The 13,632-nt window shown below is 34.2% G+C and overlaps 2 protein-coding genes and 2 pseudogenes across 3 annotated transcripts; 3 read left to right on the forward strand and 1 right to left on the reverse strand.

The window, feature by feature from the left end:
• Nucleotides 1-328: 328 nt before the first annotated feature.
• Nucleotides 329-1,507, forward strand: LOC146912608 (7-deoxyloganetin glucosyltransferase-like; annotated as a pseudogene). Its single transcript, XR_015016790.1, has 2 exons — nt 329-856; nt 986-1,507. The product of XR_015016790.1 is annotated as a 7-deoxyloganetin glucosyltransferase-like (transcript).
• On the forward strand, nt 1,382-3,667 carry LOC146912609 (7-deoxyloganetin glucosyltransferase pseudogene; annotated as a pseudogene).
• LOC146912610 (uncharacterized) lies at nt 1,617-2,806 on the forward strand. Its single transcript, XM_085722167.1, has one exon. The coding sequence runs from the start codon at nt 1,956-1,958 to the stop codon at nt 2,757-2,759; it is 804 nt and encodes a 267-aa protein (XP_085578293.1). The 5' UTR covers nt 1,617-1,955; the 3' UTR covers nt 2,760-2,806.
• A 2,363-nt stretch (nt 3,668-6,030) lies between the features above and the next one.
• LOC146912611 (7-deoxyloganetin glucosyltransferase-like) lies at nt 6,031-8,824 on the reverse strand. Its single transcript, XM_085722150.1, has 2 exons — nt 8,170-8,824; nt 6,031-7,135 (listed from the first exon to the last, which is right to left on the reverse strand). The coding sequence occupies exons 1-2, from the start codon at nt 8,681-8,683 to the stop codon at nt 6,210-6,212; spliced, it is 1,440 nt and encodes a 479-aa protein (XP_085578276.1). The 5' UTR covers nt 8,684-8,824; the 3' UTR covers nt 6,031-6,209.
• Between the last annotated feature and the right edge of the window lie 4,808 nt (nt 8,825-13,632).

Consider the following 13,632-nt stretch of genomic DNA (forward strand, 5'->3'; position numbering starts at 1 on the left):
GCTGTGTGTTTATAAGTTGAATTACTTCTGTCTTCAAATTGTACCATAATTTTGAGCTTTAGTCTTCATAATTGATATTTAGCCTTTAATTTATTGTTTATTAAATCAATTTTAAGTGAATGTATCTAAAAATAAACCATCTTAACAAAAACTGTTATCGTTCTATCATATATATCAAAAAGTGATGGCTTGACTAGTATGCATCAATTATTGTGTAACTTGGGATTTTTTTCATTTTAAAAGAAAAATATCTTAGACTTTTAATTTCAGCTAGTCTTCCTTGGCTTTATCTCTATGAAACCATTGGCTTCCTTTAGCTCAACATTCAAACACAAACTCAAAAATGAGTGATAAAAAACCACATGCAGTGTTAATTCCATATCCAGTGCAAGGCCATATCAATCCATTGTTGAAACTAGCAAAACTTCTTCACCTTAGAGGTTTCACATAACCTATGTAAACACTGAATACAATCACAAACGCTTGCTCAAGTCAAGAGGTCCAAATGCCTTTGATGGTTTTACTGATTTTACCTTTGAGACTATTCGTGATGGTTTAACTCCAACGGATGGTGATGGCGATGTTACTCAAGACATACATTCTCTTTGTAAATCAATCAGAAAGAACTTCCTACAACCTTTCCGTGAACTTCTTGCTAGACTTAATGACTCTGCAACATCTGGTCTTGTCCCTCCAGTTACTTGCATAGTTTCTGATATTAGCATGTCCTTTACTATACAAGCTGCTGAAGAACTTTCAATCCCAGTTGTTTTCTTTAGTCCAGCCAATGCATGTACATTTTTGACTTTTATTCATTTTAGTACATTGTTGGATAAAGATCTCATACCACTAAAAGGTAACAATTAATCTTCTTTCTTTCTTTCTTTCTTCATATGTGTAGAGTAGTTAAAGTGTTCATATGACATATATTTGGAGTATGGAGATTCAATTTCAAGCTAACAGCTTTTGTAAATTTGATATGCAGATGAGAGTTATTTGACAAACGGATAATTGGAAACTAAAGTAGACTGTATGCCAGGACTGCAGAACTTTCGACTGAAGGATTTGCCTACATTTATAAGGATTACCGATCCAAATGATTCGATGGTAGAATTTATCATTGAAGCAGCAGGAAGGGCTCACAGAGCCTCTGCTTATATTTTTAATACTTCTAATGAACTTGAGATGGATGTAATAAATGTTCTCTCCTTGATGTTCCCAAATATTTGTGCTATTGGCCCTTTATCTTCACTTTTAAGTCAAAAGTCCACAGAATCAGTTGGCAAGTTTAAGTACCAATCTTTGGAAAGAAGATAACAAGTGTCTTGATTGGCTTGAATCTAGGGAACCGAGGTCCGTTGTTTATGTGAATTTTGGTAGCATGACAATTATGACTGCCGAAAAACTATTAGAGTTTGCTTGGGGTTTGGCCAATAGCAAGCAACATTTTTTATGGATCATTAGGCCTGATCTTGTCGTTGGCAGTTCCGGGGTTTTGTCATCTGAGTTTAAGAATGACATTTCAGATAGAGGCCTAATAGTGAGCTGGTGTCTGCAAGAGCAAGTATTAAACCACCCTTCACTTGGTGGATTCTGTTAGTAATAGGACTCCTAAGGGCAGAAGTTATAGATACTAGTGGTTTATTTAATAATATTATAAATAAGTAACTGTTACTTGTCTGCAGTAATTGCTGTCTACTAGACTTCTATGTAACAGCTATAGGACTTAGTATTATAAATAAGATGCAGAGGAAAAGAAAGGCATTCAGGGATTGGGATAAAGGATAGGTAGGGAGAGACCAAGCTCTCGAATTCTTGGAGGGGAGAGAACCAAGACTCTCGAATTTCTTGGGATTATATTGTACAATTACTATTAGTTTATATTTTGATATCAGTTTCTATCACTGGTATCAGAGCAGTTCTGATCCAGGGAAAGAAATTCACAGTAGGGGGAAATGGACATGCCACAATTTGACGGCAGCGGTGACGCTTATTGGTGGTTGATTTGTATTGAGAAACATTTTGATGTCGTGGGAACACAGGAGGGTGAGAAGTTGCTGGAGGCGGTGAAAGCCTTGCGAAACCGTGCTCTCGTATGGTGGCAGTGGTGGAGTCGATGCCATCCACATGCGAGTTGGCGAGCGTTTCACATTGCATTCATTTGGCATTTTAAGCCAGAGTATAGAGACCTTCTACCTATATCGGATGAAGAAGAGGAATCTGGATTGGAATGGGAGTCGTCGACGCCTCACACATTCAGCCTTCAATCAGAAGAAACTGATCAAGGAAATTCTGAACTCATTCAGACAGCAGAAGAGGAAAAGGTAGAGAATGCAGAAGAAATGGATGCAGAAAATTCCTCCATGAATGTCATCATTGTGGAAAAGCAACAAGAGACCAAAACAGATCTGTGCAAATTTCTTGGTATCGACAGACTCTTTTATGAACATGGTATGAGTAGTGTGTTCGAATCGAGGGCGAAATTGCCTAGAAAAATTATCGGAGAGGGATGGGTTTCACTCGAGTTTGGCGGCCTACCTCCACCGTTGCCAAAGCCGCCAGATCCAGATGTGTTTGTGGTGAAGAGTGGATTATCCTCTGGTTTGATCGAACTGGCACTATGCCTATTGCTGCCGAAAATTCCTCCCCAAAAGAGAGTGTCTGATGCATGCATTAATTATCATGTTTCACACATTGCTCTGTCACTCTACTTCAAGTTATGGGACCCTGGTGGACAGTTATGTTATCCTTCACCTTGAGGACAAGGTGAGTCTTTAGGGGGGGAGTATTGTTAGTAATAGGACTCCTAAGGGCAGAAGTTATAGATACTAGTGCTTTATTTAATAATATTATAAATAAGTAACTGTTACTTGTCTGCAGTAATTGCTGTCTACTAGACTTCTATGTAACAGCTATAGGACTTAGTATTATAAATAAGATGCAGAGGAAAAGAAAGGCATTCAGGGATTGGGATAAAGGATAGGTAGGGAGAGACCAAGCTCTCGAATTCTTGGAGGGGAGAGAACCAAGACTCTCGAATTTCTTGGGATTATATTGTACAATTACTATTAGTTTATATTTTGATATCAGTTTCTATCAGATTCTTGACTCATTGTGGATGGAATTCAACCACTGAAAGCATATGTGCTGGAGTTCCAATGTTATGTTGCCCATTTTTTGCTGATCAGCCTGCAAACTGCAGATATATTTGCAATGAATGGGAGATTGGCATGGAAATTGACACCAATGTGAAGAGAGATGAGGTGGAGGAGCTTCTCAATGAATTGATGGTGGGAGAGAAAGGAAAGAAGATGAGGCAAAAGGCAATTGAGTTGAAGAAGAAGGCGGAGGAGGACACGAGACCTGGAGGTTGTTCGTACATGAACTTGGACAAAGTGATCAATGAGGTGCTGCTGAAACAAAATCAAACTTGAAAAACTTTTTTATGCAAAGAGTTCCTAAACTAAAATAGTGATTCTTGCTTATTTTAACTGGTTTGAATATATAAGGCATGTATATTACCGTTTATAATATGAATTCTACATCTTTAAATTTGTTAAGTGGGGGAGTAAGAATCCTTTCACAGCATCCTGAATTCCATTATCATTTGAAGGATCCGTTTTCTCAAGAAATATATTTTCTATGTATACTAGTTTAAATTAACATTCTTCAACCCAATAATGCTTAGATGAGATTGCACGGGTCTCTTCTAACTTAAAGAAGGTCTTGGGTTTGAATCTAGCCTTCTCGAATGATTAGTCTTTGCAGTTGCGCGCGGGATACCTGGTTTACACCAAAAAAATTAACATTCTTCAATATTATATGATACTTATAGTTTTGTTAGGAACTAACGGACAAGTTGGCATCATGATATGATTTGATTGGTGTAAAATTGCCTTTCATTGACTCCCAACCAAATACTTGTTTCAAATTTCAAAAAAAAAAAATCTCAAGTAATCTTTCGATTATTTTTTGTTCCTCTATCTTTGTTGATGTGGTTTAGGGTTTATGGATCAATTTTTAGTTTTGATTTAGGTTTCTGATGTTGGTAGTTAGTGTACGTTATCGTTATGTAAGTGAACCCAAATCGTGAATTTTTGGCATGATATTGTGTGATCGATTTGGAACTCCTGTAATGATCAGATCTTTGCTAGAGAGACAACTGAACTCTTTCCTAATATTTATACTATATTTGTCATTCAAACAAAAAAAGTTCGCGAATTCTTAGTTTAGGTAACGTTTATTAGAAGGGTGTTTCTATTCATAGTGAGAAGCAGTTTCACGAGAATTCGTGAATAAAAGGTGGCCGTTGGATCTACTTTACCACGTATCAAGGATGATTGGAATAAAAGATGACATCATGCTACAGTATCAAAGTACACAATACAAAGCTGGTCGTGATACTTTCGCTTTTAATTTTGTCGCGATCTACAACATTTTCCTTATTAGAATGTTCGTGATGCAGTTTGTGTAGATTTTGTAGCCAAAAGAGATTAGATATAAAGTGGTTACAAGAAATTAGATCTAAGAGCTCACAAGAACAATCTCTAATATCCACACATTTTTCAGGTCACTCAAACCTCACATAGAGTTTGGAGGGGAATGGAGGTGAACGCTTTGAATAAAGGGAAAGAGCAAATGGAAAAAACAGAAGACGTTGGGAGGGGAGGGTTTTGGGGGTTCATTTTTCTTCGTAATACAAAATCCTCCTCATTTGGGAACTAAAAACTATGTTAGAGAATGGGTTTTGGAGTGTTTATATAAATTTTTCAATTTAATCTATGTTGTTATAACTTTCTTAATATTAAAATATATTAATCATAAGCATTAATTTATCATTCTCTAATATCTCATACCTCTACTTCCACGTTTCAAAAAATCTCATACCATTATAAATCTGGTTTAAATTTGAGAAATTTAATTTAATACCAATACACAGAAAAAATATTTTGAATGTAGTACACACTATTTAAATGAATGCTTGGTCCCTGCAAATATCATGCGTTTTGGTTTTCGTCCATGTAAAAAAATGGTATTAGTCCTTGTAAATATGTAATCTTTTTTTTTTTTTTGAAGCTAAATTAGCCCATCCAAATTGGTATCAGAGAGAATCGAAACTGAGATCGACCTCGAGGAGGATCTAATGACTCCACTCAAATTAAATGAAAAGATGTAAATGAGATTTTATCGATTCATATGAAGGAAGCAATACAAACTGGTAAATTGAACATTGTTGACTAAGAATTGAGATGCAAGGAAAGAATTAGAGGAATGATAGGATAAGGGAGGGACAAGGGAATCAAGGAGAGAAGAAGAAGAAATATCACAGAGGGAGAGAGAGAGACTTGCCTCATTCATTTCATCCCCCATCCTTTTGCATCCATTCTGTTATATATTATTCTCACATCCCCCTTCCACGTGTCATGTAGTTTTAACCCACATTGCTCTATGTAATTGCTGACTTTTCTTGACTTGTGTGAGTTATCATGCTTTGCTAAACAAATATCCATTTGATTCTCCACTAATATCATTACAGAGGAGCACACTCCCAGGTCTCAAACTTGCAAATATGTAATCTTTTGCTTTGGTTCTAGATGTTTTGTTTTAGTCCCTATAAAATCTATTCGTATTTAAATTGGTCCCCATTTTAGAGGGACTAAAATCAAATATTCTACGTATTACAAGAACCAAATCCAATATAAATTAATATATTGCAAGGAACAAAACCAAAATGCTTGATATATGCAAGAACTGTTTGCATATTAAAATCAAATGAATTAGTTTCTGATTAGTTTATTAAGCTATTTTAACTGTGAAAGAAACCTTATTCCAAATTTCAGTCAAGAAACTTTCTTGTTAATCTGACGCAGTCGAAAGCGTAGGCTAGCAAGTGCTATTTCAGTCAAGAAACTTTCTTGTTAATCTGACGCAGTCGAAAGCGTAGGCTAGCAAGTGCTAAACTTATATTGAAAAGAAAAAAGTTTATAAACGACAAACTTATGAAAATAGGGTTCCGAAATCCACCAGAAATTGAGAAAACTCTCTAAAATATTATTGAATGAATAAAAGTTGTCTCTTAGGCTACAACTGTTAAGCATAAATAGGCAAATAACAAAACCCTAATGGACCGAAAATAACAAAGTATAACAAAAAAACAAAATTACTAAAATTAGTTAAATACTTGATTACAAAAAACAATATCATTCTATCTAATTTTGTTTAAGCAACATTTCCATAATCACTTTGTCCAAGTTCATGTATGAACAACCACCTGGTCTAGTGATCTCCTCTGCCTTCTTCTTCAACTCCGTGGCTTTTTGCCTCATTTTCCTTCCTTTATCTCCAGCTATCACTTCATTAATCAACTTCGCCAACTCGTCTCTCTTCACATTCGTATCGATTTCCATACCAATTTTCCATTCATTACAAATATATCTACAGTTTGGTGGCTGATCAGCAAAAAATGGCCAACATAACATCGGCACTCCCGCACATATGCTTTCAGTGGTTGAGTTCCATCCACAATGAGTCAAGAATCCTCCGATTGAAGGGTGGTTCAACACTTTCTCTTGTGGACACCAACTTGCTATTAGGCCTCTATCCAAAATTTCATTTGTAAACTCATATGACAAAATCAGTGAACCACCAATGACAAGATCAGGCCTAATGATCCACAGAAATTGTTTTTTACAATTGGCCAAACCCCAAGCAAATTCCAACAGTTGCTCTGGTGTCATAACTGTAATACTGCCGAAATTTACATAAACAACAGATCTTGGCTCCTTGGATTTAAGCCATTCAAGACACTCAGTATCTTCTTTCCAAAGGTTGGAACCTAAAGAGTCCAATTGATGAGTTTGTGGAGTTTGGTTTAATAATGAAGGTAAAGGACCAATGGCATAAAGAGAAGGAAACATAGAGGAGAGAGCATTTATTACATCACTCTCAAGTTCATTGAAAGTATTCAAAAGAATAGTAGAGTCTCTTTTAACTCTATCTGCAATTTCAATATAGAATTCTACCATAATATCATTTGTCCTCTTATAGTCAAGAATGTCCTTCAACCGAAAGTTTCTCAAACCTGGAATCCAATCTACTTTAGTTTCCAAACATCCATTTGTTAGATAACTCTCATCTGCATATCATAAGTACAAAAATTAATAACATGAAGGTTTACACACACACACACACACACACACACACACACACACACACACACACACACACACACACACATATATATATATATATATATATATATATAAGTTGCTATACATTCAACGAAAGTTTTGTAAAAATTTGTGCAGGTGATCATCTTCTCGGTGAGAGCTTTTAATTTGACGGTTAGATTGTTATTAACTGGATTAATTAGTCTATGAGTTATCAGCTCCTTGGTAAGAGTTTGACCTTATAATTTCAAAGTGCAAAGAGTTCAAATCCTTTAGGAAACCACCGTAAAATTATCATTAGTAATAATTTTCCTTTACACTAATTTTTAAAATATAAAATGGAATAAATATATGTCAAGACTTAATCGGGAGTAAGTTAATTTTTTACACACACCGAAATTGGAATAACTATATATATATTAAAGAAGGGAAGCTAGCCCACCGAAATTGATACTGTGAGAATTGAACCTGAGACCTTGAGAGGAGCACACTCTAAGGTCTCCAGCCAACACCCCAGACTATATATATAGGAGAGATCAATAACATATCAAATGATTATAAATTTTTATAAAAATTTATGTGAATGATCTATATGATATAAACTAACAATCCAACGATCAAATTTAAAAAATATGTATCGAGTAAAACGATATTGAACGGTGTAACATTGGTGTGACTTCATCCCTCCTCATATATATATATATATATATATATATATATGGGTGTTGCTAAATTACAACCACATAAAACACTAAGCAGTAAATTAACAACCTACATTCACTTGTTTTTGACCAAAAAACATATCCAATAAAAGTATGTTTTAAACAAATGATAAATTTGTAAATTTCATTTTTACACAAAACATGAGAAACATGTTTCCTTAAATTTTTCTAAGCAATATGTATGTATGTATGTATGTATGTATGTATGTATGTATGTATGTATGTAATGTGCTTTTATAAAAAAGACTATTATCTATTAATAAAAATAAACCTAGTACCTTTGAATGGTATGATACCACTTTCTACAAAGGAGCGAAGGTACATAACAATCAATAAAGAACATGCACTTGATGAAAAATAGAGAACATTTGGGACTGCAAATTCTTCAGCAGCTTGTATAGTAAAGCTCATACAAGGATCAGAAACTAAGCAAGTAACTGGTGGAACATTGGTAGAGTGATTAATTCTTGTAAGAAGTTCACAATAGGGTTTAAGGAAATTCTTTCTTATAGATTGACAAAGAGATGGTACATCTTGACTAACATCACCATCACTTTCTAGTGGTGTTAGACCATCTGGTATGGTTTCAAAGCTAAAATCAGTCAAACCATCTAAGGCATTTGGACCTCTTGATTTGAGCAAAAGTTTGTGATTGTATTCAGTGTTGACAAAGGTTATGTAAAATCCTCTAAGGTGAAGAAGCTTTGCAAGTTTGAAAAATGGATTTATATGTCCTTGAAATGGAGCTGGAATCAACACAGCATGTGGTTTTCTGTTTGCAAGGTTTCCCATTTTTTTTAATTCTCTATTTGGATGTTATGTGTGCATGTATGAGGTTGAAGAACAAGTGATGGGCATGTGCTTTAATAGAGAGAAAAAAGGACCAGGAATAATAAGTGCTATAGGTTGAAAAACAAGTGCTTTAATCGAAGTGAAAAACAAGTGCTATAACAATGTATTTTTATAGCCAAATGTTAGTAAGTTGATAGTACCAAGGTTGTCAAAATCAGGATTTTGATTCAGGTCGAAAGTGAAGAGCAAAATCGACAATCGTAAAATCGCAACCAAAATCGAAGGATTTTACTCAACTACTTTCGTAGAATTAATATAAAAAATTGTAAAATCGCAATCAAAATTGATGGATTTTATCAAAAAAATAATAATACTAAATATATGTTATAAATGGTATATAGTCATAAATGACTTAGTTTATAACAAATCGTAAAATCGCAATCAAAATCGATGGATTTTACATATTTTGGGACTCTACTATGGATTTGAGTTGTTGAAGGTGAAGAAATTCACAAAATCCTGAATTTTAGGATTTAAGTCGGAATTTTGACAACAATTGTTAAAATTAGAGTTAAAATTTTGAACCTTCTCTTCACTCATTAATTGACCTACCAATTAACACTCATTATAATGGCATTGAATTTTCAGGTTTGTCCATATGCTACATTACCAGAAAAAGAAGAGAAAAAAAGATACCTAACAAAAGCATGCAGTTGTCTTGTAGAGTACAGTGTTAATATGTCATAAATCACATTCGGTTTTTCATGAATTTAAAGGTTAAAATAAGTTAGTAAAATTTGAAGGTAGAGTTAAACTTCAAATTGCTACATGAATTTGTAAGAGTGTACAAATATTATTGAGTATTATAGTAATATTTTCCTTCTTCGAATATTTTTTTTGTGGTGGCTGGGGTTTGAATATCAGACCTTTCATAAATCATGCAATGTCCATACCAACTTAGCTAAGCCCACGAGGACTTCCTTCTTCGAATATGCAAAGACTATTGAGTATTACAGTTTTTTTATCCAATAAATGTAAACTGATTTTTCTTTTATTTTGTGTTGTTTCTGAATCTGCTCAGTGAATATTTGTTTGGGAGCTAGTTAAATGGAAACTTCATGGATGCCACAATTTACTAAAGTCTAACATGTATTAATCCAACTCTCCTTTGTTATATTTTGTGGTGTAGGGTTGGACGTAACTTTGCCGTTTTTCTTAATTAATTTGAAAAGGACCATTTGTTCCCTTTTTTCTTTTCTTTTCTTTTCTTTTCTATTTATGGAACTCATTCATTCATATGAATTATTCTTCTGTTTTAATTTGTGTCCTATATGGTCGTGTGACGTGTCAATTAAGGAACAAAGAAAATGAACTTGAAACGATTCGAGTGATGATAGATAATGAAGAAAATGAGTTAGAATAGAATATTTGTCATAATTAGTATAATAATTTTCATGTAATTATGTTGCACATAATTAGATAATTGACTTACATTTCTATATATATATATATATATATTTTGAGTAAATACTCAAATTCGTCCTTGAATTTGCAAGGACTAGCCAAATCCTTCCCTCAATTTTTCGAAATATCAAATTAGTCCCTAAATTTAACAGACGTCCATCAAATTTATCCCTCTGTTAGTGAGACTGACACGTCGTCCTGCATGCTGTGCTGTGATGTCCACGTGTCATCCAGTCAGCCACGTGTACAATGCCAATTTGATGGAAACGTTACAAATTTCAGTTTTAACTTTTCACTTTCAATTCTTTCTGTTTTTCCTCTTTTACCCCTTTTTTAAGGATCGATTTGATAGTAACTGTAATAATTTAGAGACTGGTTTGATTGAAAATTTTAGAAATCTAGGGACTGATTTGATCGATTTTATTGTAGGGAGTGAGTACAAGGAGGTATGGCATGAGAGGACCAATTATTTCAATTGAGAAGTTATTAGAATGTCGTATCAAGTTATGGGTCATACGGTTCTACTCAACCCTAATTCATGGAGTTTATCCCAACCCCAATAAAGAAGTGATGCTTGATGCCTAATTAAATTATGCTTTTGGAAAATGTAATATTTAGACTTGTTTAAATTATGTTGGAACATTAGTGTGAAGTTGAAAAGAAATTGGAAGGTTGAAAGATTAAACACTAAGTAATTAAACTTTGATCTAGTGTTGTGTGAATTAAAAAAAAATAGAATGTGGGGGTCCCACATAAAATAGAACACACACATTAGTAGTGTTTAAATTGCGGTATTTAATTTTAAATACCCGATAATGATGAAAATAATAGTAATTATTATTTTTAATTCATGGATATCACTCCCCATAATTTTAGTTTATGTTGGTTGTGATAAGATTGAGAATCCAACTGAATTTCCTATCTTTCCTTCGTTAGTGGATTTGTTTCTTTTTGAACTTATCCGATTAGTTTGTTACTTAAGCTGATCTGTGAGTTGCTTAATTTTTAAGTTTACTTAATTCTTAAGTTTCTCCAAATTAGTTACAAACTCTCCCTATAAAAGGAGAGCTCACCTAGTTCAAAAAAAAAAACCAAAGAGTTTCATTGAGTTGTCGGGAACTCTTTCTCTCTTCTCCCTTTCTTGACTTGTGTTGACGAGTCTTTCTTCTCTTCATCTCCTTTTTCTGTCCCTTCAGATTTAAGAGTGTTCTTAAGACCATAGTCCCTTTTCTGTTTAATGTCCCTTCGGAATTAAGAATGGTCTTAAAAACATAGTCCCTTCGAAATAAAGAGCACTATAAAGATCATAGTCCCTTTTTGGAATAATAATGTCCCGTCGGAATTAAGAATGAATGATCTTAACGGTATATAAAATATTTCAATATTTTTCTATTTGAGGCGAAATTGTGGTATCACCATATTTGAGTGGTCGTAGTGCCATATTGATGTTTTGGAGAAATTAAAGTTAGAATGGTGGCAACACCATATTTGAGTGGTCTCAGCACAATAACAGAGTGGTAACAATACCATATTAAAGTGGTTTCAGTATTAAAGAGTGGTCTTAGTACCATATTTGAAGGTGTAAATCTCGAACGGTTTTCTACAGTGCAGTAGTTAACCGCACAGTTGTAGCTATGCTTGTTTTATCCTGGAGGCGGCGTGGTTGATAGTCTGTCTTGCACAATTTTGGGCAGTGCCATGAAACGTCTTAAAGAGAGCGAGCTGGTCGTGACTCAACCTAGTAACAACTTCGGTAGATAGTAGAATTTGGAAATTCAAATATAACAGTTTGGAAATCCAAAAACAACAAATTATGCCCCTAGTTGGGTTTCTTTTTGGATATGTAATATTTAAGAACATGAAATGTATGACATATGACTTGTTAATGCCCCATGGTTGGGTTTCTTTTTGCCTATACAATATTTCTGCACTTGTAGTGTAATGACTGGATTACGACTTGTTTGATGGAATGTATGACTTATGACTTGTTAATGCCTCATAGTTGGGTTGCTTTTTGCCTATGTAATGTTCTTGCATTTGTAGTGCAATGACTGAATTACGACTTATTTGATGGTATAATCAAGGATCAGATTGTGTCTCTTTACAATTTTACTTCGTTCTGCACATATATGCACCAAGGATCACATTGACATCTATTTAAATAATTCAATGACTTATTTTTTGGTATTTTTATATAATGTAGCGATCGGTTTGATACTTAGGCAAATATTTTAAGGACTAATTTGATGGAAATTTTTTGACAGAATGATTGCATTCATTTATCTTCAACCTTTTTTCATTACAATATACAAACCTAGTACCATACATTAGCAAGTTAAACAACTCGAACAAGCAAATTATGACTATCAAATACTTAATCAACCTAAGCTCACTTCCTAAACAGTCAACTTTGTTCATCAATCTTGCCCTCCAAGCCTCTTCATTGCCACTTAGGCTTAACCATGGACTAAAATTTCTCCATCAATCTTGCCTTTCTTCCATTGTTTTTAAAGTAACCTAGTTCTTCAGCTTCATCAACCCAGACAAAAAATTCACAATTTTCAACATCATCATGTACAAAGAAAATTCAGAATTAGTTGAAGTTAAACTAACATTACACAATAATGGTTAAACGAACCTTTGGCAGAGGGCAAGCATAGAAAGGTCGTCCTGGGTTTTTGACAGTGGTGGCTTTTCTAACAGCACATATTCTTGGAAACCAGCATTCAACTACTCTCACATCACCATTATACATAGAGCTTGAAGATGAAGACCAACTATTATAGCTGTTGTTGCTCATACGCCCACCACCCATCATTTCTGAACACCAAAGCTTGAACAATTTTTGGATTTTGATTTCAATTAAAAAAATTAGGTTTTGAAGTTTTTTTGAATTGGGGAAGAACGTTGTCATAAATTAATGGAAGAAATTTTGGGGATTTTGAAGTCTAGGTGACAAATTATAAAATTAGGGTTCCAATTTTATAGATTTGGGAAAGAAAGAAATGTTGGGTAACATTTATTTTTCTGCAAAAGTAAGTTCGAATTTTCTATAAATCAATCAATTTGGTCCTTGGAAATTTTGCCATTTTCGACCAAATTAGTCCTTGTTTGCATAGCATCTGACATGTCAAGCCTTGTGAGAGGTTAACAGTACACATCACCTCCGTTAACAGGCCAACTTAACGGAGGGACTAATTTGATTGAAATTTGGTAAATTCAGGGTTGAAATAGACATTTCGAAAAATTTAAGGACGAATTTGGCTGCTTCTTGCAAATTCAAGGACGAACATGGGTACTTACTCTATACATTTTATTCACGTAATGAAAATCAAGCATTCCATTATCTTACATGGTATCACCCTAATCGATCCCTCTGTCTCTTTTTCTCTCAAATCTTAACCCACATATCACAGCCGTGTTGCAACTCTCCCTGTGCGCCACCACAACCGTCGTGTTTTCTGCAGAAACGTCGTCGCTCCTTC

The sequence above is a fragment of the Medicago sativa genome, chromosome 6, assembly GCF_051527215.1.
Source record: "Medicago sativa cultivar Bolivia chromosome 6, Bolivia_mono, whole genome shotgun sequence".
Classification (NCBI taxonomy): Eukaryota; Viridiplantae; Streptophyta; class Magnoliopsida; order Fabales; family Fabaceae; genus Medicago; species Medicago sativa.